This window comes from Caloenas nicobarica, chromosome 4 (assembly GCF_036013445.1).
Source record: "Caloenas nicobarica isolate bCalNic1 chromosome 4, bCalNic1.hap1, whole genome shotgun sequence".
In the NCBI taxonomy this organism is placed as follows: domain Eukaryota; kingdom Metazoa; phylum Chordata; class Aves; order Columbiformes; family Columbidae; genus Caloenas; species Caloenas nicobarica.
In genome coordinates this window covers 44,836,030-44,863,163 of record NC_088248.1, presented here as the reverse complement: position 1 = coordinate 44,863,163, position 27,134 = coordinate 44,836,030, and the positions used below count along the sequence as shown (strand labels likewise).

General features: G+C 38.4%; 1 protein-coding gene across 2 annotated transcripts; it reads right to left on the bottom strand.

Annotated features, from left to right (window-relative positions):
- TRAPPC11 (trafficking protein particle complex subunit 11) lies at positions 1-27,029 on the bottom strand. 2 transcript variants are annotated; one of them, XM_065634489.1, is made up of 29 exons: positions 26,681-27,029; positions 25,505-25,674; positions 24,419-24,489; positions 23,457-23,571; positions 20,828-20,927; positions 20,031-20,104; positions 19,706-19,802; positions 18,793-18,926; positions 18,282-18,429; positions 17,337-17,430; positions 16,038-16,117; positions 15,863-15,941; positions 15,717-15,771; positions 14,112-14,257; positions 12,893-12,954; positions 12,658-12,790; positions 11,829-11,959; positions 11,178-11,333; positions 10,430-10,617; positions 9,603-9,751; positions 7,973-8,094; positions 7,184-7,303; positions 6,758-6,823; positions 6,503-6,659; positions 4,849-4,957; positions 3,966-4,057; positions 2,937-3,070; positions 2,406-2,573; positions 1-955 (listed from the first exon to the last, which is right to left on the bottom strand). In XM_065634489.1, the coding sequence occupies exons 1-29, from the start codon at positions 26,882-26,884 to the stop codon at positions 911-913; spliced, it is 3,399 nt and encodes a 1,132-aa protein (XP_065490561.1). In that variant the 5' UTR covers positions 26,885-27,029; the 3' UTR covers positions 1-910. The 2 variants fall into 2 exon arrangements, with proteins under 2 accessions (XP_065490561.1, XP_065490563.1); XM_065634491.1 differs by lacking the exons at positions 1-955; positions 2,406-2,573; positions 2,937-3,070; positions 3,966-4,057 and having other exon boundaries at positions 4,855-4,946.
- Between the last annotated feature and the right edge of the window lie 105 nt (positions 27,030-27,134).

Sequence of the window (27,134 nt, the reverse complement as noted above, 5' to 3'; positions counted from 1 at the left end):
TAGAACTTCACTTTGACAATAAATAAGGTATTTCCCAAGCAATCAAAATGTAATTATTTAGAAAGTTAAACAACTGAAGTTTTCACAATGCTTTTTTTTTATATATACATGATTTACTGTATTTTAAACACTAGTTCATCCAGAGCTGTACAACAGTAGGACATCCATTCACACAGGAGACTACCGAGACATATCTTTCATCTGGAAGCTGTGTGTGTAAAAATAATTCCAAGTCATATTAACTTCAGGCTGGATAGTCCAGATGTTCAGAATGAATCTTTCTGTTCATTAGACTAGCTGTTGCTGAATTCAGATTTGCATGTATGGCTTACCCAGAAGAAATAATGCCTTCTAGATTGATGGTTTAAAAAAAAAAAAAAACAAACACACACACCCCAAAAAAAACCCACCACACAAACTAGTGAGTTTCTTAATTCCAACAGCACAATGTAACCATCTGTAATTTACTGTGCTCCTGCACACCCTGTTCTGCCCTCAACACAAGTGGCACCAAACAAACTTCTGTCAAGAATTATCATTTTCAGTGTTGTAAATCTCAGTAAGTAGAAACTTCAACTTACTGTGAATTATGAAAACGTCTTTTGGTTTTGGTCAAATGAATTAGCACTTCTTCACTTAAATACTCAAGATATTTAATATGCTTTAATAATACTTTTAAGAGTCTGACATTCAAAGTTAACTTCAAAAGAATGTTCCTGTTAAATTAAGCACCATATGTTTATTCCTAAAGAAAGACTAGTTTTTTTACAACACTAGTTTTGCTAAGAGTTGTAACTTAAAAATAAAATTTAATTCTCATGGTTTGATCAAAGCCATGTTTCCAAAGCGAGCTTTATATATTTTGTGCAACATCCTGTTTTCTTGAAGTGCAGAGCTACAGGTCTTGAAGTTATGCAGCTGCAATTGAGTTATCATCTGCTTGACGACCCTGAGGCTTTAAGAAAATAGAGAATTAAAAAGACAAAAACAAACAAAAAAACCCCACAAAAAACACACAAACAAACCACACAGAACAAACACAGAAGACTAATGCTATTATGAAACTTGCTTTACAATACATTGTATTTATCAATGCAGCTCTAGTACACAAGTGTGGCATTAAGCCTACAAACACAGAGAACATCATCCATCCGAAATTTCAGTTTGGCCAAGTGAGTACTTGGTAGAGGCCTCTCAGCTCCTTGACTGCCCTGTTAAACACCAAGAGCATCCCCATACACACTTGGATAGCTTAGCACAAGGTCTGGCTGATCAGAGTTCCCAGCATTACTGCCGTATAAAAAGCTGATAACTATGACTGCATGAAACAGGAATGAGACTGACAGTTTCTTGGAGGAATTTTGCACAGAATCACTAGAGATGGGAGAAAGCAAGGAGGAAGGTTTAATGAAAAGGCATCTTTATGATAAGGTTTTTTGAGGTCCTGACAACTCCGAAGCAAAAACAAAGAACTCTGAAGCCTGAGAGGCTCCATAGGAACATCGGGAACTACATGCTTTTGAGGAAAAAAGCCGTTTGTATTGACTTAAGATGACATCTTGACAACTAATCTAGAAGAGCCACTGATTGACAGCATACATAAAAAGTAAGCTCTGCCTCTCTCTTTTGGCTATAAGAAAATTGCAAGAATGCCAGGCCTGTTTCCTGGAAACAGGATTATAGATGTCTGAACAAGTCCATCTCAAGTCATATAAACAAACTCTTCAGGCTGCTTGCTTGCTAAGAGTCTGACTAAAAAGTGAATGCAATATTGTGGAAACAGCAGCAGTGGAATGAGAAAGCGTTGTTTTGGGCAAGTGGATCTAAACTATTCTCAAAAAGTCAAAAGAAGCCTGTAATGTACTTTTCAGAAAATGACTCAACAGTCTTCAGTCACATCACTTAAGAAAAAAAATATAGAGTGAGAGATTCAATGAGAGGATGTGTTTTTAGAAGATATTCAGGGAGATGTGCGATGCTACAGTGTTTTGGAACCCAGTCACATACGGGTTGCTCAAACGCTTCTTTTTTTCAGGAGTGCTGGAACATATGTTAATAAAGTATTTCATTACATTTATCTCACTCCATTGTACTCAAACACAGACAACTTTAAAACTTATTTTACAGGGTAAAACATGAAATAACAGGGACAGGCTAAGCACATTTAGCTAGTTCATCTAATTGTAATGAAATACCTGTTGCACTTAAACGGATTTTCTAAGAAGTTTGGTTAATGCCACCAATGCACAAACCAAGACTTTCCAAAGCAAATACCTCTGTTACAAGCCGGCCACTTTAGTCTGCTTAGAAACACTCAGCTTTGAACAGCGCTGGAATGGTAGTCCCCCAAAGCCGAGCAGCCCCACAGCGAGCCTTTAAACACAAGGCACTTCTCACAGCCTTACCTTCACAAAAATGTGTGTCGGTATGAATCGTCTGAGCAGCTGACTAGTGAAATTTGGGAATCGCAGCAAGTTAACATGAAGAGATGGTAACTGCTGATATCCAGCCATCAGAGGATAGAAGTTATACAACATTTCCTGCTGTGTGCCAGGAAGGATTCTTAATCGGATCTTAGAAAAGAAAAAAAGCCAAACATAGGTTCTGTGACCAAAAGCAGTCCTCCATTTACTTTGTGTTTATACACTCTTCACTTTCTGGAGTTGGAAAAAATGTAACTACTTTCCTATTCTAGTTAAACTATTACATCTACACTGAAACACCACATTACCCATAAACAACAAGACAAACAGCTCCTAGTCAGGCTTCCATTTAGCCCTTCTTTAAATGGAGTTTGCATCCATGCATTCTTCCAGACAGAATTTATCATACTTTGAACATCTAAAAACCAATGAGTTTGTCCTCTCTGTACATCAGCATACATCTAATCGATGCATTATAAGTTGGCAAGATCAGTAAATGTGACAATTTTGTACCTGTTTAAGGCCAGAGAACATAAAGGCATCACTGGGTTCCACAGACACCTCCACATCCTGGACTAAGTTAGTCTTATTTTGCAGGTGATATCTGACAGGTAAGGATTCTCGGACTCGACCAAATGATGGCAGATCTTTGGAAAAAAAAGTAATATAGAAGACATTTTAAAGTTCCATACATAAAAAATAAGTCTATCACAAATAGCAGTGAAAAGTTTGAAGAAAGAGATACAATAACTGGGCGTCTAAAGCATTTCTGACAAGATTTTTCAGAAAAAAAGTTAAAGAGATTGAAGAGCAGAACACAACTTTATTACAACTTTTCAATAACACTTCCTCAACATCTAGTAACAAAACCCCCAACTACTAACACATTGTCCAAGAATGCTAACTAGAAATCACTTCGGTTGATACTGGGTATTTTCAGCTTACCAAAGCCTTATCAGATACTATCAGGAAGCTCCTTCAAAATATAACAGAAAAGGACTGTGGAAGAATCTCAGTACAAGTGAAACCAAACTGAGGAACACATAGGAATTCTGTGTGTTCAGTGAGCTCTCCACTCCCCCTCTGGTATTGTGCAGGTGAAGCGCTAGAAGAGAAATAGTTCACCTGCCCACGAGCAGCTCTCATTCTCCAGGCTGTTTCTTCCCTGGGAGGCAGCCAGGGTGTGGGTGGATGGAACAATTCTTGCCATAGGCGTCTAGACAAACCTACTGGGAAGGTGGCATCAGCAGACATAACTCTGGCCTCTCTGCTGCCACATAACACAGGTCGATTCACCGACAACTTAAGTGAATGCACTTGTGTAACTATAATACCTTCCAGATCTTCCCTTGAATTTTACAGGAGGAGGGAGGCAAGGTTTGGGGCAGTCTAAGCAACAGTACAGATTTTTCCACTAGCCCCATAATATCCAGCACCATTTTTCAGTCTTGTGCTGCAGTAAATACAAGGTCTGGATGCTGTAAAACTGCAGAGGTTCTTAAAATTCTAACAGGGGCATGTATGTTGCCAAATTACTATTACCTGCATTAACATGGAGGGGAATGCTCTCTACAATCACATGTGGGAGAGTGATGACTGTACTAACGACAGGTACACTTTCCACAGCTGAACTTCTGCAGGAAAAAAAAAAAATTACAAATGCAGACTGTGTTGAAAGTTATACAACAAAGTACCAAATGAGTACACCAAAAGAACATCATTTATATGTGACTAAACTAAAACCATCGTAGTGGTGGAAAGGAAAAACCCAAATCCTTATATTTTATTGTTAGAAGTGAGCAAAAAAGTGCCACGGCATAGAGATAAACGTAAAAGGCAAGTAAGTGTACTAAACAGCTCTAAAACTAAAAAAAGGCAACTAGAAGAAAGATATACCTAAACATTTGACTTGGAAAAAGGAGTGAATACATAAACCCACCCATCTAGGGTGGAAAAATAGTCAGCTTTCTCATTTCAGAAATTTGTTTGTTTCCACTATTGCAAAACGATTCCTTTGATTTTGGCTTCTCAAGTAAAATATTTCATGACTGGAGAAATCAGAGAATGGAAGGTGACAAAACAGCTTTGAAATTGATCTAATGTCTTACCAAGAAGCCAAGACGACAGCTTCACAGAATGTTAAAACTGTAACCACATAATATTTATCTCTTAAGTTAAATAAATATTTATTCAGAAGTCTAACAAGCTAAGCAGTATAATTAGTAAGGTCCAAAGTCTAGACAGTACTTGCTACAGGAAGATATTAAAAAAAAAAAAAAAAAAAAAATCAGGAAAGAAAAAAAAAAAATCAAAACATACCATCAAATGAAACCAAACAAAAAAACCCCACACATACCACCCCACCATCATGCCTAAAACCAAACAAGTTTGTTTCCTCTCCCCATCCAGGCGAAGAAATGCTCACCTCTTCCAGGAAATGACATAACATCCAGTTGCAACTCCACTAGCGTTTGTAACTGGTGGACATCGAAGGCAAAAGCACTCACTGGCACTCTCACCTGTCTGTAAAACAACTATCAGCAAGATTTTGTTTAAAATCAAAGCATAAGCTATTATTGCAGAAGCCACCAAGTCTAAAAATCCAATATTACACAAACATATGACAATTTACTTCCTGAACAGCATCGTGAGGTCTTTCATGTCTACACAGAACAAACCATTGCAAATTCAGAGCTCATAAGCAAAAAAAAGGCAAAATAATGCTGATTCAAATTCTACACTTCTCTTTCACAACAAATTCCAAAACATCAGCATGTCTCTCATGTTTTAAAATGAATATGTACATTTTTCGTCTCCCAACCAAATGGATGAGAGGTAGGGAAGAGTGAACACAAGAAAAATCTACTGGCTTTGAATTTTCAATTTTAAAGTTCATTCAAGTAGAAAAAAAACAAAACAAAAAAACCACAACCTTTTCACTTGGAGAGTGTTTTGGTTTGGTTGGTTGGTTTTGCTTCTTTTATTTATTTTTATTTTCAAACAGTCTTAAAAAAAATAGAAGTTTCAGTCATTCAAAATAATAATTAATATTTATTAAGTCTTAGGAAGGTGGAGGGTGGGGGGAGGAAATCAACCAAAGGCTAGGCAGCTGAATAGCTGGTATCTGAGGGGGTTCATACCTCCTAACAGCTCTTTAGGAGTATCAGCTGGAAGCCATGAAGCACAAGGTGTCAGAGCCAAAGACAAAATTTTATCATTTGAAGGTTAAAGAACCTGGGAAACAATTGATTTTGCCAGGTAACCCTTGAATCTATGAAAAAAACTAGAGTCTTGCAAGGCTCTAGGGTGAGATTTCGACCACTAAGATTACATGGGTGGGCAGCTGCCTCATAATCAGGCAGCCATCCAGACTGCCTCATTTGTATTCCAAGTTTTGACAGAATACGTTTCCACTTTTCTGACTAAGCAAATGCAAAGACAGTGTTTTGTTGGAAGATTTTCAATTAGCTCTACTGCTAAGCACTCAATTTATTTGACTTTAAAGCCAACACACAGATCTCAGTCTTTAAGAGTTCACTAAGATAATTTTTTTTACATTTATGTAATGAGCTTTTAAACTGTATTAATATATTTAAAAGTTCCTTGCTTCTGATTTTTTTTTTTTTTTAAATAGCCTACCCTGTCTAGCTTCACATTTTTCAGTTTCATGGACATGGATCAGTTTAGCCTCTGGATGCTGCCTCTACCATGTGGTAAAGTGTTTGCATTCCAGGAAATATACGTAGTCCATACACACTGGAAATATTGAGTATCTTTTCATTCAGATACCTAAGAAGTTACATATCAGAAGTACTTTTGTGTGCTTTCTCTTACATTTGTTATATTTAGATTTTTGGGTACCATTTACCAATCATGTCTATTTACTTGATCTAGTGAAGCAGAACCACATTTTGAAGCATACTGTTGTCTAAGTTGTGTTCTGGCAACCAACTAGAACATCAAGCAGCTTTCTATTTAGAGTCTGATAAGCAAATGCTGTTTAAAATATCCCCCTTCCTTACTTCCAACTTATGTAAAACATATCCTCCTGACAGAGAAGATTACTTAAGAGAACTCACCATTCTCCACATAAGATTCCAGCTGATCTACTGGGGTCATGGAAGCTGACAGCTGTAGCTGACTGGTTACAATGGTGATGGGCCAAGGAGAGGCACTCAGGATGTCTGTCATCAGGAGAAATGGTATATCTGCAAATACTCTGTCCAAGTGCTCCAGCTGTCAAGATAGACACAAGATCTGGCTATTTCTAACTAAACAGGGTGTGACTGTTGAAAGTGGTACGATTCCAAAACATCAACTTTTCAAACACATACCTTTGTGGAGACAAATTTGACAGCAACGTCAAAGGGAAATACTGTTTCTATGGTGACAGTTTCATCCTGTATAGGTAATGAAAGGGTGGAAAGACGAGGGGGGGAAAAAAGTGATATTCAGTTTAAGACCTGACTATTAATGTCAAAGGTTACTCATGTAAAGTCACTTTTAATCATCAATTTAACCAAGTCATCCCCAAGGCGAAATGTCTCTTAAGATATTTAAGAATAAAAATAGGAAACTTTTCTTCTGATTATACTTATGAAACTGCTCATCCTAAATTAGGTTACCATACTAGTGATTTTGAACTTTTTCAATCTATTAGAAAGGCTTCTAAGAGGCTTGGAATCACAGCCTTTAGACTGAAAATATTTCTTGCATTTCACGACTGTAGCTCCAGCAGCTGGTGCATCTTTACATCCTACCCGGTGACACTTGCAGAGGATTTCTTTGCCCTCAACGACAGTGTTGATTAAGTAAGAAACGTAAACCAGAAACATTCTTGCACCGACTGTTCCACAACGAATGTATATTGGTTTTTCCAGCTGCAAAATAAAGGAGACAGTATGAGCCAAGCTGTACCTACATTACATTAATTAGGCCTATAGATGTCCAAAACTTGTTAATCAGCTTACTTAGTCCCAGAAGGCAATAGTAGAGTAGGTACTATTTTGACCATAAAGAATCTCCTATAGTGCATGATCTTAATCACACAGTGAATGACTTTAATCAGAGTAGCCCAGCTCCAGCTGCTTCACTACTGATGTTTGTCTGTTACTTAACAGTACAAGAACCGAACCATTACTGTGTAATATACGATATGCCCAACTTCTAATTTACTAGTCACAATTTCATTTTGGTGCAACATCTCCATATTTCATCCTCTACCATGTTGAATCACACTTAGTGGCTATTAGTAGCTACTGTCCATTAGGCAGTGCATTTAATTAACAATTGAGATTAGCCTCCTTATTTTTTATCTCCTAGCTGTATCAACAATCCCAGAATACACTTTATTCCCAACTTCAGTCCAAAAGGGGATCTAGCTAAAGAAATGCTAAACTACAAGTAAACAATAGGTAAAGTATGCCATAAGTATTTCATTTATCAGTTTAAATATCTGAAGGTAAACATAGGTCCTTCTACGAGAGCCTTTTATTAGTTGATCACCATTTTCTTAAGTGTGATATAGAAAGAAGGTTTTAAGCCTTCACCTTTTCCCCTGGTTGCAGGTCTCCTACAGGGATATCAGGAAGCAGCGCAGGAAAGGAGTCATCACAAGTATCTGCTCCATGAAGAGTCACCTGAGTTTTCTGAGTCAGGTTGGCATCTTGCCCTAGGATTAAAAACAGTCTTCGTATCCACACAGCTTTACATTACCGAAGCATGAATGCAATAACTAAAAATAATAAGACATTAATCTCAAAAGGCAACGCATGAGGAATTAACATTGTTCATTTGATTGACAGAAGCTTTCAAAAGTAACAACAGAGGGTAGATTTGACAACACCTTAAGTTTTCTAACGTAGATGGAACAAAACCCTTGTAGGATGTGATCCATCCATCTAGGCTAGAAAAAAAAAATCTCAAAAATCAGAAGTCATACCTAGATATTCCCTACCATATACAAAACACAACATGATTGTGTGATCCAAGTTTTTCTTGGTACTGTATATGAAATAAAAAGGAAGTTTCGCTGCTCTGCGATTCCTCTGTTTTCAAGAGCACAGCTTAATGATTTTACATCTTTTAAAAATTGTTTTTCCAAATCTGTGTTGAAAATATATAAAACCAAATGTATAGATGTTAAATGACACCATTCTCCAGTCAGAGGTTGACTAGAATAATGCAATCATGTGGGATAATTTTCAAGCAAAACAAGCTACATCTTACCAGAGAGTTGCTACTGTGGAAAATATGTCACCTTCCCTATAAATGAAATGTCAAATTTCAACTGTTCTTTTAATGTAATCAGCAATCCCACATTGATCTTGCATATCATGTGTTAAGAGTCGAGATCAAGGAGTAGGGCGGCAATAAGACCAATTATTAAACACTGCTTTTGGACTCAAGCTCAAAATCCAAATAAATAAGTTTCAAGAACACTCCACTGACTTTAATGAACCATATAAGTGTATAGGGAATGTGGTTCTATTTCAGAGTACACAGCACATATTGCATCCTATATGTTAGTGGCTTAAAAATATCTTTACCTTTTAGGATAATTGCTACAAATAAGTGTACCAACTATAACATTTGCCTTCACATATTAAGAACTGTCAGCAACAACTACATACAGCTAATGATGACTTAAACATACAATGTTGGCATTTTCTCCTTTTCATTCAAAGGAATACTGTCTCAGTTCTCCGCTGCTCCCCAAATTTCAAGTGGCTTAAAAACCAAACCGCATTATCCATGAAGGAGGAAAAAAAGCAGGGGTGAGTGGGAGAGAAAACCCACACAGACTATACTAAAATACATTTGTCTAGCACTGCATAACCTTTTCACCTCAGCAAGAAAAAGATCTGTGTCTTGGGAAAAGAAAAATTTAGTTATGAGCAAATTAAATAAAAGGTTAGGAAGGAATACAAAAGCTTCCATTTTTTCTTTCAAACTTATATAGGCTTATCTTTTGAAAATACCCACATAAACACTACTGAAAAGCAGGGGTTAAAATAACCATAACTGAATGAGCCTGTTAACTCTCACCACTTGTATCTCATCATTCCCAACCTTCATTTTGAGTCAGTTCTTAATTACTGCAGGAGAACCATTTACTATATTTCTCTGCATTGCATCAATTAGGAGACTGCTGGATTAAAATAAAATAACCCCAAATACCTGGCTTTAAGCCTGCTGTAAGCTTAACATCTTTGGCCACTGTCTCCTCATGTGACTGGACTGTCACGACCAAACAATACATTTCATTAGTCAGGGCAGGAGGTTCATGACGGAGCTGAACAGAAATGTTTGGCACTCTAGAAATAATCCTTTAAGAGAAAAGACTCCGTTATTGTATGTTTCTTATGTAACAAATTTTTAAGACCAGTTTAAAGGAGATTAAAACAGCCTATTGTTTAAGAGGGTTCTGACAACTGGTGGTCTATTTAACTAGGAGGGTGAGAGATTCCTGAAAAGCAACATGATGGAACGACTCTGTAAAACCAGTTTGGAACCCCAGTAATAAGCATTAATGGTTCAGATGTTCTGACAGGAAAGAAAAAAGCACCCCCACCAGCAGCCATCAGATTTAATTCTTTTGAATATATCTAAATTAGTGTTAGCCTAATCATTAATAATTATTTTCCAATACAGTTTCTTTGGGATTCTTTGTGTGCTGGCTTTTGTAAGAGAACAATAAGATCTCCTAGTTTGCATGAGAACGTGGGAAAAGTCTGCCTAGCAAAGTTAGGTGAAGGGGAGAACTAAAGCATAGTTGGTATGCTCAGAGATCAATGCAAGCTTTTTCTGTACTTCTAGCTATCTAGAGCCTTGAAAGTCCTAAAGAATTAAGATAGTACATGTCTTATCTCCAGTTAAGCAAAGATATATTAAAAGTTCATATGAAAGAAGTCCCAACAAGCCTTTCTTCTTCTTTTAGGCAGAGCAATCAGGACTTTGCAGGAGACTCAATGTTACATCATAGATACTTTCAAGTTTTTACTCACATAGTGCTTGCCTGAATAGTCAAACTGTCCCAGTGCACTTCATTATCTGGAAGCTTAGGTCTTCGCCTGAAGGAACGTGCTGCCTGCAACGCTTCTTGGGATGATGCAGCATCTCCACCTCCTCCACGCCAGCTCAAGATCACACAGCGGCCAGATTCGCTTCCCAGGATCAGATCCACAGATGTGATCTGACAGACATAAATTTGATGACACATACTGATAACTTTGTCTTCAGATCACCTCCTGTAAGAATAGAGTTCTCCAACATCCGTATCTTTATGGTGCCTTTATATGACCAAAAAGCTTCTGGCAGCTTTGCAGACAGAAGACACTTCACCACTCCCGGATTTCATTTACAGAAACAGTGGTGGGAAAAGTGTCTGTGCTCATGTGTGTGCAGTGTAGTATCTTGTAGTTTCCTGCCCTCCCATAGTGCTATACCATCCCTCCTCCTTTAAAAACAAACAAACCCCAATATACACACAAAGCCACCAAAACAAACAAAAAACACCCCGCAAAACCACAACCACCACTACACAACACTTGAAGCAATACTTAAGTTTTTTGTGATAATTTTTTGCTTTGGTATTGACAATAAAATCTTACTCCCATTTTCGGTACTTAGTTTCAAGAACGCAAACATTTGGAACTGCAGTGAAATTCGTAACTCCTGTCAGATTAGAGGCAGCTTTGTAGTTCTGTGTTCTTTGTAAGCATCAATAAGAAAGGTGTAAACAAATTAACAAACCTCAACCTTCTTTCCTACATCTTCGGTTTTTGCAACAAATTTGAAGGTGAACTTTCTTGTTTTGCCAGGGACTAAGCACATTGTTCCTTGTGATGACTGTTCTAGAATATCACCTTTTTGATAGGCTTCTTCTACCACACAGTACTGGTTGTAATCCTACAGTGGAGGAGTGGGGGAAAAAAGTTGATAAATCCAGACTTAAGACACCTTTAGAGAGTAACGGTAGTATAGCAAATATAAAGGCTCTGTGTTACTGGATCAAACTATATGGGTTCTTTCTACTTTTCAAACTACAGAGTAGTTGGCAAGTAGTTACAACACAATTCTTTGACACAAGATATCCATTTTATTAACTAATGTAATAACATGAAGAGACATTAAAACGATCATTCTGAAACTTTACAGAGCTTCACAGAAAAACAAAAATATGATAGACAAAGTAAACGAAACGTATTTGGGAGTTCTATCCCAGTATCAATATACTCACCAAAAGTGAAAGATAATGCAAAAAGAAAAACATATTTCTAACTTAGAGTATTACTGTAATTTTTTGAAAATAGTGTTTTAAAACATAAATTTAAAAAATAGATATGATTGCATTATTATAGTAAGCTTCTATCACTGCATCAGAGACAGATAGAACATGGTTACCTGATTATTGAAACTGACGCAGAGTTTAGAAAACCTGATAGGATGAGGACAATCAGCTCTCAAGTATACATCAAACTGCACAGGAACATCAACATGAAAACTAGGAGCAAGAAATTTTGCTTTGCACTGCACTGGAATTGAAAAAAAAAGAAAAATCTTAACAACAAGAAGTAGGTGTTAAACATATTAAACTACAACATTAAATTCCAGAAGCACACTCTTGAAATCATTGTGGTAAGGATTGTTCTGTGTATACTTTAAAAACTTCGGTTTGTATGTAAGTGGGACAAATATGGTTGCTAACACTGTCAGAGAAAGCCACTTCTCAGCACTTGGCCAAAACCTTTGCAGAGGAGAGGCAAGGCAGATGCCCAGCAGAAAAAGTAATCCTGTACATCTGGATACACTTCTTCTGTAGGTAACACTCACTCGTGACCCCTTTCTATGAGGAGTATTACTTTGCTCACATTCCACCCTTTTTTCCACAGAACCCTACTTCGAAGCACACCAGAGTGGCAGAGGTCTTTCAAAAAGCAAGGGTTTACTACTTCTACCATGTTTAAAGGCATAGGTAGCCTCAGCTGGAAATTCAGACATTCCCCCCCACCCCGAAGGATTCTTCTTTACTAATAGATGTTGGGGATAAGTCATGAGAGAAGCCAGTGATTATCTTTCTTACTATTATCTTACTTAGATAAGAACGGAGCAATGCTGAAACCAAAGTTTCAGTGTTGTTGGCTTTGATATACACTTATAGTTTTTCCTAATTAGATATTTTCAAGATATAACTACATTGAAATTTATAATCTGGTGTCAATTTTTTACTTACCAAATGGTATGAAATCTTGGACTTCTATTGTAAAAACATTACTGCCTGCCAAGGAAACACGGTCGGCCCACAATTTTTGTGATGCTTTCACAGCAGCAGCATCACAATCAGGTTCAGGATCAGGGCTTTCATTCTGTATCCAGATAGAAGATTACAAGTAACAATAAAAGAAGATTACCAAACACTGACCACTCTTAAGATTATTTAAAAGGGTACTACAAGTTTTGCCTCTTACCATTAAAACTTTTATCAGATTTTTTTCTATTCGTGATTTCTGATCTTCTTTAAGAGTAGATGCTATCAAACAGAACAAACCCAAAGATTACAAGACAGAAGTAAGTCTTTACAAACAAAGCAAAACAAAACAAGACAAACACCAAAAACCCCACACTTTAAAATAAATCTTCCCTTTAGATTTCACCTTTCAAAAACACATTCTGGGGAAAAAATTCTAACATCCATCTACCAGTAATGAAGGATTCATTCAGTTTTCAGAACTTCCCCCATTTTAAGTGTTTCCTCCTACTTCCACTTGAGCCAAGTAAAATATTTTTGGTTAGACAACCATTTCATAATTTATTGGAGGAAAAACCCCAAGAGAACAATGTCTATATCTTCTTATGTTTAAAAACAAAAGAAACAGTAGAAAACAAAATTCTGGGACATGCAAAGATGCCAGCTCAGATAATATTATTAACAACGTACAGAGAAGGTGATAGGAAGAAAAAAGGACTAATAAAAATAAGGACTCGTCTCTTGATGATGAAGAAAGGTGTGTTTGTCTCATTGTCTATTCTTCAATACAAAGCAGAGTAGCCTGGCTGGCTAACAGAAAATGCAAACCCATTTTTACCACACCTACCCTACCAATGGTATCAGTTAGCAATTTAGGGCACAAAAGGATTATTTCTGCAGTGTCAAGTAACAGAAATTACATGAAGCAGAGTGCTTGCATTCTTATTGTGCAGCCACCACATTCTTGCCCCAAAACATACCACATGCATATTTCATCAGTAGAGTTCTAGTTAAAAAAAGAAAAAAAAAAAAAGGAGAGAAGCATTTTTGGGATTTTTGAGTCCACAAGAATGGTGCTAGCTTTGTTACTTACTAGGAAAAGTGTTTTCCCCCTTTAGCTACATTGCAGCTCTTCCCCCATCCCACAGCTCAGGAAGTTTCTGAGATATTATTTGAACAGTCTCAAACGAAGCTCTGTGCCTCAGATATCGTGACACGACCTATTTGAATGCCATGAATTTTGTAATAGAAGAGCAAGAAAATTCAACTTCTAGCGTATGAGAGAAGGTAGTAAAAATTCAGCACAGGTATACAGTTATTTTTCTAGTCAAATAATTTGAAGTACTGTAAGCACTGAGTCTGACAATGATTTGTCAGTCTTACAAACACATGTACTTTAATTTTTCTGTATAAGTTAAGTATATTTCTTAAAAGAATACCTCTACCCAGTAGCTCTAAGGAGTATGTTATATAATCTTTTAGCTGGGCCATCAGATATGAACATTTGAGAGCTGTTGTCAATATGGAAGTGAGAAGAGTCCACCATCCTTCACTGCGATATTCACACATAACATAATCCAAGAGCCTGCACCACAGTAAAATTGAGAAAAACAAGTTATACACACCAATATTTTTAGAAGCTTGCATTTATTTGGTACCATTAATAGAAAACATCTTCACTAAAACAAATGCTAGATTCAAGTCAAGTCTACTGTTTACATATGGCAATGATATATTGGAAACGGCATGAAATCATTCATGAAATAAATGTGTTTCTTTGCAATTTTCTATTTCAGGTTAGAACAATTTCCACAAGACAACAGGAAAACTCACTTGCCTTCACATAAAGAACTAGTAAAACATCAACTGGACAGAAGAGTCTTAGTCCAGCATTGCATTACAAATAAGCTTTACTACTGAGCATGTGGTAAGTTTTGAGAAAAAACCAAAACCCCACGATAAAGTCCCCTTCCAAACTGAAGAATTTTAATGTTCTTTAAGCTGAGATGTTTCTTTTCCCCTCCTGCCTCCTATCCCCTGCTCCCTTCAAGGGTTTCAAAGACCTACAAACACTACATGTATCAATCTTTATCAAGCAAAACTGCACACCTTAATATGGTTTTAATACTAAGCAATGTTTGCTATTATTAGCAAAGTGATTTTTTTTAAACTCTCTTTAACTATTCAAGACAGGAGTTTCTGCCTACTTCAGAAAAATCTGCCTGAACGTAAATAAGAAATGTTTGTTTATACAAAAATTAGGCTTGATACAAATTGACCTGCTTATCCTAACCTATCTTCTCCACGTAGCTTCCAGTCAGCTGGTAACAACAGTAAACATATCTGTCTTACCTCAAACATGCTCCCTTTACAACACATGATCTTTGAAACCTAATTAGTGAAAATGTTGCGGGACTCCTACTTAACGTGACCTTGACTCTGTTTCCCCTTAAAAATACAAAGTTAAAAAACTAAGCATAAGACACATCCATCAGAAAAGATGGTAGCTGTACCTCAGCACTAAGCTTTCCTACCTCTGTAGTCATTAATAGTAGAAAACGGCACCAATAAAAATAATTCCTTTTTCTAATTCCCTGGCATATAAACAAAAAACAAATTCAGCTACATTTCTGTATTTTTTAAATCTTATAACTATGAAGTCTGTAATTAAATGTAACAATATTCTCATTGCAGTAGCAGTCAAGTTTCAGAAACCGCTTCTGGAGGAGAGAAAGATGGCACACAATCGCGGAGCTAAAAATAAATAAATAATTAAAATTTTACATAAATAAATTTGTCCAATAAGGCGAATCACCACAACATCTTACAGCAGGAAGTTTTTCTACTCTAATAACTGACTCATCACAGCCATTTTGCTTTCTTTGATAAAAGTGGAGTTCATAGACTCCAAAGCTTGTGCTTCAATCAAATCCAGGTACTATGTGCATTTTAGATGAGCTTTCAACATTATTCCATAGCAGTAAGACATGGGGTCTTAGTGAGAAGAATAGTATGTGAAAGAAGCAACCATGGATGGTACTCACTTCAAAGCTTTGGCATAATCTTTAGCATAGTAATATTCTTCTCCCATTTGAACCACTTAAAAAAAAAAAACAGAAATGTATCAGATCAATACCAAAAGTCTCTGCAAAATTTATTTTAAAAAATGCATCTGATTATCTATACTCACTCAAATGACTTTTCATTCTTGGACATTTGTATTTCTTGAACTGTGCGACAGCATTACTCAACAAAGTGATTATTAGCTCCTAACGGATAAAACCATTACTGATGTCATTATATATGCAAACATTAGGATAACGTTAGAAAACAGAATTTTTTTTTTTTTTTAGAATAAAACTTACAGAGTGAAGGACATTTCTCTCTTTCAACTGTAGGGATAAAATCCCCACCTTTTCTTTTTCAGGATCAGAAAGATCAAAACCTGCATAAGACAGTGAAAAATCCATGAAATTAGAATTTTGTCCAGACCCAAAGGTCTATTTATGTGGTGAGATATATGCAACACAAGCTCCAACTCAAGCACACTCAAACTCTCAAACATTCTTTCGCCTAGGAGACAGATATATCGCTTTAAGAACTCATCCATCCTCTATGTTCTAGAAGGGAAATTCTAGAACAAATATCCTGCCTCTTGTTTAAAATAAGTTATCTGAAGCTGTCCAAAAATAGCAAACTACAGTAAGACGAACCTAGTCTTCAGGCTGCATCTGTTAACATTTAAAGTGCATATGTTAAGAAATTTGCATCCCTTTTCCTATCTGATCTCATGTAAGGACTCAAGTTTGTTTCTCTAGAAGTAGAGAACACCAACATTTGAGGAACTGTATAGGGCTTTAAAAGAATATAAACTCTTGCTGGAACCAAAACATCTGAATATATTAACAGGTAAAGTTTCTCTTCATCTTAAACTGTTCAACCTTAGTAGTAGATTCTAACTAATTCTAAAGCAGTAACACTTGAAGATAAAACAGGTTAGACAGTATCGTATTCACAGCAAATGAAATAAAGTCTTTAAAAGACGGCAGTCATAAAGCAGCAAAGCCCAAAGGATGTACAAAGAAGAAAGAACAGGAGACCAAATGGAGAATGAGAAAGGGAAGTAAAGCTAGAGTCAATGAAGATCTCAGAACTGCACGTGTACTCATACATAGCTCAAAGCTGCACATTCAAAGTCCGAATTTCTGAGAAAACATCCTTATTAATAGGAAAAAAACAAAAATTTTTCTTAGATTAAAATCTAGTCATTGCATCCCCTCAATCTATTTCGAAATTCAAAAATCTTTTTCAGAAAAGTTTCAGGATTCCTGCAGCACACGGGTTACAGGCAGCTTCAGCAGCAATTGAAACAAAGCAGTCGCAGCAGAGCTTCAGTATGGCCCATGCAACTTTGCTGGATACCTGACCCTGCATAAACCCAAGGTTCCCTTTTCTATTTGTTATAGAGATCAAACACACTTCCTGCACTTCCCATTGACACCTGATTTAAGTTGTACCACCAACTAAGGAGAGAATGAGGTCCCAGCCCTGCATCTGGCTCTGTGGAAAAGGGATTACCTGCCAATAACCACTCAGTCAGGTGGTAGGATCAACAATTAAAGAAGTTTGTCTGAACTCCATGGACACAAGACACAGAAACGTACTTAATATTCCCTGCCGCCATGGTCTTTGCCCATAGAAGTCAAGCACTCCAGTTTGCGTTTCCAGTGGATCAGGACTGGGATATATCACAGAGGACTGTAAATTCAACAAATACAGTCATAGAAAAGGGTCCGTGATTCATTTTAAAGCATTAAAGGTGATCTGATGCTCCAATACACATGCACATAAAAGAAGAAATTTGCTTTAAAACATATAACCTTTCCAGCCACCTGCATAGAAATAGTACTTCAGGAAACCCAGTCATTTAAATAGTTCTCATTAATTCAGTCTGACATCCTACCTTCATTCACCTTCCTTTGTCTCAACTACTCTTAAAGAATAACTGGGTAATCCTTTCAAAAACTGGTTCCTAACAAGATAATCCAAGAACAACAAATAAATAGCACCAACAGGAACACAGATGTTTTAAAATAATAAGGACATGTTGGCTGGAGAGCAGCTATATACTATTATCATGTATGTCTAATCAACTGCAGAGATCTATTTTCCATGCAACTCTTTCTGCCAGGCAAGTGTCAAAAAACCCCAAACCAGCAACAACCCACCCCCCAGCACTGCAATATCAATGCTGTTGTTTCTCTGCTTCCTGTAAGTCACTAGATACAGTGTATGTATAGGGAAATACACTTGAAAAACAAAACAATAAGTTTCCAAGTATCCAAAGATGTAGAAAGTATATTAATTTTATAAGTATTTTAAAAGCATGTTAGAATTATTTGTAATAAAATAAACACTAATGCATTTGTTCTGGAGTAACCTTTCCAATACATAATAAATACTTGTAATGTTAGTAAGATTCACAAAAACGCATCTCTCTTCCTTGGATTTCATTTACACATATTACAGATTATTCCACTATCATCTGAGATTAAAACATTAGCTAATTTACTATCTGGTTACTTGCGAGGCGTCCCTTCCCAACTTACATCATGGTTACAAAGCATACTTGCTAGTTGTTTCCGTTCCTGTGCATAGTAGGCTGCCTGCTGGTAATAGAAACCCGGATTCTGAGTCTGAATTGCTGTCAATCCAAGCTTAATAGCTTCGTCAAACAAGTCACCAAAAGCCTGAAACCTATTACAAAAGAAAAAAAAAAAAAAGGAAAAACAAAAGCCACCAAGATTACATACAGAATAATAATTTGAACTGAAAGGTACATTTCAATCAAAAATTCTGGTTAGTCTTAAGACAGATACTTCTCTGGACATTTGCATCTAAGTTCTATGGCTGTATTTGTATCATACCCTGCTCATGCCCAGAGAAAAGTGGTCAATAATCAATGCAAAACAGCATGGCAGCATACAGTTTTTGTGATCTAGTGTATCTCTTTCTTAGACAAAGAGCTCAGAATTTGTGTCTTGCCTAGACAAGTAAAACAGTGAACTGCATAAGGTTGTATAGGAACTAGAACACAAACGTTACTAAGCAAAAACATACTGTTTAGACATCCAGGCAGCATGCTCAAACGCCAGTTCTGCGCTTCCTATTTTTTTCTTGCACAAGTCAATATGTTTCCTGAACTGAGCAATTGCATCCAGTGGAGTATTATGCTGAAAACAGAGGCGACAGATCTAGAAGGAATGAAAATAAGAGGAAAAATAACCTGGGTAGGTTGCTAAGGATTAGGAAAAGGAAAAAAAAAAAGTGACCTGCAAAAAACCCAAACAAACAAATTTTATGACAGATGTAAACCATAATGTACTACACCTGAAACCACATGATCCAATGTTATTTTTCTTCCTTTTCTCCCTCAAATCATCAATGGAAGATTCCGTAACTCACAGCCAAACTCAAGATGAAACTGCAGAGCCATTAGGAAGATCATTATCTTTGAAGCCTGCAGTCTGCAAATGGAATTTGATGGAGTCCAACTCCACGACTATTGTAAATGGTAGGATGGTTTTGTTTTACCTAAAAGCCCTCAAAATACCACAAAAGTATGCTTGATTCTTAAAGAGTTACTTTCTTTCTCCTAACAAGCAGGAACTGAACTATATTGGCTTAAGCTTTGCAAGAAGACAAAAATATTCAAGGAACAAGCAACCCTCATTTTCATTCTCACTGCACAGAGTGAGAGTTGGAGCAAGTCTAGTATTCCAGCTGACTGCATCTCGAATGAATGCGAGTCCTTCAAGAAACTCCCAAACTTCAGCTAAGAGTCTTTCTTTCGTGTGGAACTCAGGAGTCTTTGCAAGTCTGAGTGTAACTGGTATTCTGCTGATAGCCGTTTCTCATCCATAAAATGGAACTTTTAAACCTTTACGCATTAAAGATGCATCAACATTTTTGTGGAGGTTTTTTGTTTTCTTTTTAAGTAAAGGTTGCCAAAGATTAGAAGTACACTTGTTACCTTGTAGTTTATAAATCCTGCCATGGTCTTGATTTCCAGCATGTTTGTTTCATGAGCCCTCAATTCATGCACAAGATTATAGGCAGTTCTGTAATTTCTAAGCAGAAATATTTAAATTAGAGTTAAATCATATAAGATAATAGAATTCAAGGACAGGATTGATTGGAAGGCTGTTTTCTGCTGTCAGCAGAGTGTTCTTCACAGTGAAGAACTCACTCCTTACACACGTTCAAATAATTTTGCATTCAAGACAATATTTATCATAGTCTATGTCTTAGCAGCAATTTGGGATAGAGAAAGTGGGAGAAGATTACACGAGTCTTACTTGAGAGCATTCTGCGTATCCTGTTTCAGCTCACTGAAGAATGCTATTTTGAACTGGTGTCTAACAAATAAAAGCTGCAAGACACAACCAGTGTACATCATTCACAAACACCTGAACATACCTGTTACCTACAAAACAGACACAGGTGATAATTTCAGAGGTTTACGTAATATAGCAGGTGACGTGAAAAACTGATTATGCAACTGTTTCCTAATAGTTGTCTCTGCCACCATGACACAGCTGTGACCTTTCAACAGATTTCATCTATTCTAAGCCTTTCACTCTGGAACAGAGGAGAGGCTTTGTAACACCCCAAAAATCTCTACACCAGTGTTGATTGTTGGTCTGGGGCTCAACACTTGGATCTCAGTTTCCAAGGGAAGGAAGCTGGCAACTGCAACAGAACGTTGTGTGTCTGAGCAGATATTTAACAACTTGAAAAGCAAAAGCTAAAAGCCAAATCAAGGGCAAGTTCAAGTTCTGAACTTCTAAGGGAAGCACTTCCCACAACTTGTTAAAAGACTACATTCAAACAGGTTAACCCACATAGAAAATTTCAGAGAACTTCATTTGTGGGCTATGGCTCTTCCTCTAGGCAAGATGTAAGGCAGGCAAATGTAAGAACAAAACCAAAATGAGAGCTGCAGAAAATAAAACCAGTTTTACTTTCTATACTGAGAGAAAGCATTACAAATTGGAAGAGGAGGGAATAAAAATATTTAAACAAAACCCCCTTATTTTCATGTTTTAGCATGCACTATAACTTGCACAGTATTTCAGAAATAGGGTAACATTACCTGATGAGTGGTTTTGTTCAAGAACTCCTTATGAGATTTAACTCTTCGTATTTCTGTATAATAGTAAGTTTGTGCATGCTCATAGAAAGCATTTTCCAACCTGCAACAAAGTTGCTCATAAGTTTCACTAAGTTTTTCCCACATACAAAGAATCTGAGAGCTTCAGAAAAAGTTACTTTTAATCATGCTTATTTTAAGGCTGGCAAAAGAAACTTGAGGTTTTACTAAACTCTTAAGTTACCACACTGGGTAACAGTTTGTGGACAAAAGATCTTCACACAAAGCCTTAAATAGGGAGAGCACAAAGTAGAACAAGTACATTCAACAGCCTGGTGAATTGATTACTCACACAGCAATCTCTAGTATTTAATGTGAAAAAGTCTGAGGATAAGCTGTTGGGCTTTTGCAAAGCAACAGAAAGTGAGGAGATGCCTCAGTCTAAACAAGCAAATTTTGCAGAGGCTCCTGGGATAAGTCTGAGCAGGTCAGGATCTTATTTGCTGGACTGTGAGGGAAGGAGTGGGAAGGAAAAAATAGCAGTAAATAAAATTATGAAGGCACAGACAAGGTTTCATCATTCTGTCCAAACGTCAACAGCTACCTGGGTAGCTGAGGTAACAGTCAAACTTGTATTTGCAAGATAAATAGCCCAATGGCAAGTCATAGAGGGAAAAGAGAAAGACAGCGGCCCAGAACACTTAACACAGTGTGAGTCTGAGGAGGACCTAAGCAGCATATGCTGTATGATCAAATTATAAGGAGTAACATCAACTAGAACAAGACCAGAATCCAGGAGAGGAATACATTCTATAGCACTGACATACACAGGGAATAAAGGATGAATTCTGTGACTCTGACAAGAAAGGATCACTACAAACTTTGACTACGGCAGATCGCAATTTGTGTTCTGCTCACCACGCAGAGGATGGTGATGAAAACAAGACAGACCAATAGACAACAATTGTTAACTACGAGCTCAGACACAAAAGGTAGACAAGATAAATTAAGTCTACCCATCATACTTAATTTAGCAGTGTATTGTGGATGTATGAGAAAAGACAAGCCAGTCCAAAAGGTAAAAAAAAAAATTCTCTTTTACTGCTACAAAATCTTAATTAAAAATATCAAACAAAAAATATTAATACCAGGAATTTTGACATGTTTATATGCTCAAACATTTTTTAATGTGCATGAAGAGCTAATAACCCCTAAAGATATAGCCTTATCTTCACAGACTTGGAGACAGTTGCAAATCTCATATCAAAATGCAACTATATGCAGTTTATAAAGTCTTACACTAGTTAACATGCACTGAACATTCCCTCTTTACCACTGAGTAAAACATGAAAAACTAGAAGTAACGGTGACTTTATTTTGTTCAATTTTAGTAATTCAATCAATTTTAGGGCCACAAAGATGATTAAGGGAGTGGAGCATCTCCCTTATGAGGAAAGGCTGAGGGAGCTGGGTCTCTTTAGCTTGGAGAAGAGGAGACTGAGGGGTGACCTCATCAATGTTTATAAATATATAAAGGGTGGGTGTCACGAGGATGGAGCCAGGCTCTTCTCGGTGACAACCAACAGTAAGACAAGGGGTAATGGGTTCAAGCTGGAACACAAGAGGTTCCACTTAAATGTGAGAAGAAACTTCTTCTCAGTGAGGGTGACGGAACACTGGAACAGGCTGCCCAGGGGGGTTGTGGATTCTCCTTCTCTGGAGACATTCAAAACCCGCCTGGACGCCTTCCTGTGTAACCTCACCTAGGTGTTCCTGCTCTGGCAGGGGGATTGGACTAGATGATCTTTCGAGGTCCCTTCCAATCCCTAACATTCTGTGATTCTGTGATTCTGTGTAATTGTTTATGAGCAGCACGGATACAATAACCGCATTGATTTATGTTGAGAACTTTACTGTTTATATATAAATACAAGGGTGAGAGAAGGAAAAATTAGACTCTCAGACCACAACCCCTTCTCTCCCTGAGCATATCCGGAAAAATTAAAACTCATTTTAATAAACCATGATTTGCCTCAGTTTGATCCCTTCTTTTTAGGCCTACACAAGACTGTCTTCCTTTCCCTGTTCTGTTTTTGAAAGGTCTCCATAATTTATTTGAAGCTATGTTCCCTGTAAATATTAAAACAGGAACCATAAGAAATGTAAAAAAAAAAAAAAAAAAAAAAAAGAGAAAGACAGAATATTTGCAACCAGATAAACGCCACTTAGAATAAATAGACAGATATCTATACAGCCAGGAAGCAAGGAGGGGAAAAATAAAGACTTGCTAACACAGAGTTACACTTAATGAAACATATGTAGGGAAAATTATTTTGAACCAGCAAGGCCCAAACCAGTGTAGAGGCAGAAAAGCCCACTTTGCCTCTACCTGACTTGAGCAAGGGAATGTCTTGGGATATCTAATAATGTTTCTTCAAAAGCACCATCTCTGACAGTCAGAGCTGTGTGGAATTCATCAGGTTGCAGAACAACCTGAAGGATTCCAGCAAACAGACAAAACATCCACTGCTGGTCTACAAGCAGCGTGTCACACAGCAGTCACCCTCACCTACCAACTCTCTTGGCATCTCCATTAGCAAACAGAGCAAAACAATGTTTCACAGTCACTTACCTTATAATATAACCAACAAGATGATCAGTGTGTGGAAGTACAAAGAGGGATTTTCCAGAAAGGTCACAAGCATTACACAAAGCTGCTGCCCTCTCCGATGCAATAACATCTTCCCCTAGTGAAGTCAAGGAAAGCACAAGTAAGCAGTATGAGGTGCTGCAACGTCAAACTAGTTCTAAAAGCCTGACAAGTACAAGGTATGGAAACATCTAATACATATAAAACTATGACCACATCCATTCTTCTTTCAGAGCACTATGTGCTTCACCCAGTAGAATACATTGCAGAAACTTTCAAGGAATGGCTTAGCTAGCAACAACCTACAAGTATGACTTAGGTTGTTCCTCTGTCCCACAGAATTAAATATCCTGTGTCTTGAAAAATGCAATAGCATCCAGAAAAGACAAGTATGTATAGCAGGTAGAGGGGGGAAGAAAAAAAAAACAAAAGTTTGCCAGACACTAGAAAGTATGCAGCTACAGCTGAAGTAGCAGCTCTACAGAAACATAGGTTAAAACATATCACATTTCACAGATCCAATTGACTCCAGAATTTTATTGATTAAAACAGAGTTAAATGGCTTCTGTAGGTACTAAATACCCTTTTCTTTAAGTTCTCATTGCTTTTAAAGCTTTTTTAATCTCAAGCAAGGTGTAAAACGTCATGTGCCTATAAGGAGGTGTGTCACATGTATTACACTAGCAAACCATTTTTGATACTGTGTATCAAAAGACAGACTTGGACTTAAGAAGAAGTCAAGGATGAAAGTATCAAATGTTTAAGGTCAACTGCCCTGAGCACTCTTCCTATCTGTACACCTTCCTGCAGCCACAATGTATTTAGTGTATGTAGATGACATTATACTATGAACTGCAGATAATGTGACAAATGATAGCCAGCTCAGTCCATCAGGCCTTCTGAAAAGCGAGATCACTGCAAACATACACAGAGTTTTCTAGTACCTGGAGGTAACGGTGTTTTTTTCTGAATCAAAACCACAGCGACTTTCGTATTTCTTCCCTGCAAACTTTGCCTAAAATAAAAACAACACAGCATAGTGTCAAGGTTTCACTTTAATTTCTGAATAATCAGAACAAAATGAGATTTCTGTATAGATGAAAGCATTGAAATGATGCTATATAAGAAATAAAACCAAACACAACAACAGGCTGTATCACTGTCCTGGTTTCAGCTGGGAGAGAGTTAAATTTTCTGGCTAGTAGCTGTACGGTGCCGTGTCTTAGATTTAGGATGAGAATGATGTTGATAACACACTGATGTTTTAGTTGTTAGTAAGCAGAGATGAACTTTTCGGCTCCTCATGCTGGCCTGCCAACAAGAAGGTGGGGAGTGCACAGAAGCCTGGGACAAGATACAGCCTGGACAGCTGATCCCAGCTGACCAAAGGGATATTTCATGCCATATGACATCATGCTCGATATATAAAGCTGAGGGAAGAAGGCAGCAGAGGAAGACATTCAGAGTTACAGCATTTTGTCTTCCCACGTAGCTGTTAAACATGATTGAGCCCTGCTTTCCTGGAGATGGCTTGACACCTGCCTGCCCATGGGAAGTAGTGAATGAATTCTTTGGTTTGCGTATGTGAGCAGCTTTTGTTTTACCTATTAAACTGTCTTTATCTCAACTCATGAGTTTTCTCACTTTCACTCTTCTGATTCTTTCCTCCATCCCAACCTGGGGAGAGTGAGCGAGCAGCTGCGTGGTGCTTAGTCGCTGGCTGGGGTTAAACCACAACAGTCATTCAGAGAATGCTTTGTTCTCCTTTTTGTTCAGATGGAACAGGATAATTGTGCTTAGCTTAGTAAGCAAAATTTCGGGGGCTATTTTTACTTAAATGTCTTTTACAAGGAAACCTTTTTAAAAGAAGTTTCTTTGCTGTCAGTTGTACATTAAAAAGCAAAGTTCAAGTTCCCCTTAATTTGTGTTTAGGAAAAGAATAATAGTTATATATCTTAGAATGCAAAAAGGATTCTGCAACTCACACCATTAGCTTGTAGTACATTATGAACCAAGTGAAAAAACTCTACCTGACAATTTCAACTCGAGTAGCACATTCCGACTGTTTTTCTTTCCACTGTGGCTCATCCCAGTCCAGTTCATAGAACACCACCACAAGTGCTGGAACCAAATTCAGGTGTTTGTTCATCCAACCAGTCTTCAGGATTCCTTTTGGAATATACCATTCATAGGATGTTCTCTGAAAATATTGAGGTTATTAAAGCAAGCTACCAAATGCATTTACTGGCCTCTTAGTGTAGCAATAGAAGGGGAATTGCCTCTACATTCTTGTCACTTGAGGATGTGTTTGTCATCTTTCCTTTAACATTCTTCCCCTCAAGCTTTTGCTTCCTATCAAGTAAGACATACACCTAATTGCCTAGCATCAGGGCCCGATGCCTGAGATAGCAGTAACAAAGAACAGCAGATTCCAGGTACTCTGGAGAAAAAGGTCAAGTTCAGAAGCATGTTTTGCACATCTTCATGAAAAATCAGGTTTATTTTAAAAGGGGGGGTCTCAAACAGAGTCAGGAGAAAACAGCACTCTTGTTCCTTGCCAGCATCACAGAACTATGTCATTGCCCATTGACATTACTTCTTAACTGTCATTGGAAAGCAGAAATTAGAGCAGAGATATTATTTCTGCTGCATTTCACTTGCCTAAAATCTTTACATTTTTTTTCAAAATACACCAATTTCAAATGCATAGTTTCTCCAGAGTTAAACTTTGGGTTTCATCAAAGCTCAGATTTTACAAGCACACCTTAATGCTGAGTAAACGAACAGCAAGTACTTAAAAAAAAAATATATATATATATTGGCTCTCTCTTCTTCTCGCTAATGAGCTAAGGCACCGTCGTTTCCTGTGCATCTGTACCACTCCGTCACAACACCCGTGGCTCCCGCTTAGCCCTGACAGCTTTTCGCATACCTCAAGCTCTCGGGCTTCCCCTCCAAGAGCGGGGGAGGAGGCAGGGGAGCCCCAGCCGAGCGCTAAGCAGCGCGGCTGCTGCTCCGCTGCCTGCGACCCGGGTAGATCAGCCCAGCCCCTCGCTACAGCCCTTCCCCTCAGGGAGACACCCCCTCCCGCACCGCGGCCCCCCCGGGCCTGCCGCCGGCTCCTGCCACACGGGCAGAGGCTGGAGCCCCGCGAGGGGCCGGGCCCGCCAAGGCGGGGCGCAGCCGGGGCACAGGCCGCTGGGTACCTTGGTCCTGCACTTGGGGTACTCGTGGTCGCCGGGCAGCACTTTGAAGGAGATGGGGACGCGGTCGGCTCTGCGGTTGGCGCAGAAGGCGTCCCACACGGCCCGGTGCACGGCGTTGTACACCACGTCCAGGCCGGTGAGGGTGACAAACGCCATGGGCCGGCAGCACAGCTCCACCGGGAAGTCCCACTGCGTCGGGGTCATCCTGCGCCCGGGCCGGCGGCCTGCGAGGCGGCGGGAGGGCGACTCTCGGCGCGGCGCCTCCGCGGCCCAGCCCGGCTGCAGGAGCGTCCCCCCAGTCGCCGCTCACAGCCACGGGCGGCACCAGCCGGGAGCGGCCGCGGGTCACGGGAGGCGCCGGCGGGCGGAGCGAAGGAGCCGCCGCCTCAGGAAACGAGCGCCGGGCAGCGGAAGGGCAGCAGAAGCGACCAATCGACGCCTCCGCTGCACCGCC

Bases quoted from the DNA above. Each gene is read 5' to 3' on its own strand.
- TRAPPC11 (XM_065634489.1), bottom strand. From the start codon at position 26,884: ATGACCCCGACGCAGTGGGACTTCCCGGTGGAGCTGTGCTGCCGGCCC. The intron at 19,803-20,030 runs GTAAGACTCGTG...ATTTCTGCTTAG, and splicing joins GATACGCAGAATGCTCTCAA to AAATTACAGAACTGCCTATA. The intron at 11,334-11,828 runs GTAACCATGTTC...CCTCCACTGTAG, and splicing joins GCGTCAGTTTCAATAATCAG to GATTACAACCAGTACTGTGT.